The sequence below is a fragment of the Lycium barbarum genome, chromosome 3 (assembly GCF_019175385.1).
Source record: "Lycium barbarum isolate Lr01 chromosome 3, ASM1917538v2, whole genome shotgun sequence".
Classification (NCBI taxonomy): domain Eukaryota; kingdom Viridiplantae; phylum Streptophyta; class Magnoliopsida; order Solanales; family Solanaceae; genus Lycium; species Lycium barbarum.
In genome coordinates this window covers 6,902,708-6,903,849 of record NC_083339.1, presented here as the reverse complement: position 1 = coordinate 6,903,849, position 1,142 = coordinate 6,902,708, and the positions used below count along the sequence as shown (strand labels likewise).

General features: G+C 47.2%; 1 protein-coding gene across 1 annotated transcript; it reads right to left on the bottom strand.

The window, feature by feature from the left end:
* Window positions 1–486: 486 nt before the first annotated feature.
* Window positions 487–873, bottom strand: LOC132630201 (uncharacterized). Its single transcript, XM_060345782.1, has one exon. It carries the CDS (start codon window positions 871–873, stop codon window positions 487–489), a length of 387 nt encoding a protein of 128 aa, XP_060201765.1.
* Window positions 874–1,142: the final 269 nt, after the last annotated feature.

Genomic DNA, 1,142 nt, shown 5'->3' with positions numbered 1-1,142 from the left:
TCGTAGTGGCTGTCAAATTTGGAACTATTACCCATTCGGGATCTGCCAACCGTGCAATCACTGAGGCCACCCATTTTCTGACTGATATTGTATCTTTCTGTGCAATTTTATAGACAAACTCTTCTTTTTCCGCTGATGTAGGCGCAATATAATCCTCCCTGAATATTACTTTATTAATGGCCATCGGAGAAACATCAATCTACTGTTTGCGCACTACTACCTCATTCATGGCCGACACTTGAGTTGCGTGGTACCCTTTTTTCTGTGCTTTGAATACAGCAGCCCCATAAGAAGCGTAGAATTTCCGAACAAGAGTCGGGATGTAGGACCAGGGTTTTTCAAAAACTCTAACTTGTGGAAGCGGAGAGTGTCACAGATGCCCGGATATCCATCGAGACCATCGAAGCTGACGTTCCGTTCCTCGAAAATACTTCTCTTCGGGCCCTGCCCCTCATGCTTTGATAGCTCACACCCTTTGTTGTACAGTTATTCAGACCCCTCCAAAGAAAACCGGAGGTCCTGCTCATATACAACCCTCATTTGGATGTCAGTCTCTCTTCTTTCCCGCTCGCGCTCTTGTTCGCGCTCCTCCGCAGTAGGCTGTCTAATGGGTGGTTGAGGCCGGTGTGGTGGTGTGACAGCCTCCCTGGGTCTACTATGGCTCGACGAACTAGAAGAACTCTCCTCATCAGACGAGGAGGAACTTTCGGATGGTGAGGCTGGCCTGCTAGGTGCAGCGGGCTTCTTTGTAGCCCTTGTGTCTTTGAGTTGATCTTCATCGCACAATCGTGAGGTTACTTTCCTTGCACCGCGACCTTTTCCTCTGCCGGCAACCTTGGGTGCAACCTTCTTTCCTTGTCTTGGGTTACCCATACCTGTTGAAGGCAAAGTTAGCTATGATACACAAGAAGCTTTTCAATTATACACTTTATTGGTTGAAGTTCAGGACTTCTACTAGCTCATGCACCGTAACACGGTCGACGGACCGTCGATGGTGTTACGGTCCGTATCTTCAACCGTAACTCATTTTGTTCATTTATAACACAGGAAACATAACACGTTCGACGGACCGTCATATATGTTACGGTCCGCAATAGCTTACCGTAACGTGACCCAAATTTTCAGAAAGTTTTCTGGAAATC

Excerpts from the sequence above, each read along its gene's own strand:
- LOC132630201 (XM_060345782.1), bottom strand. The coding sequence starts at position 873 with ATGGGTAACCCAAGACAAGGAAAGAAGGTTGCACCCAAGGTTGCCGGC.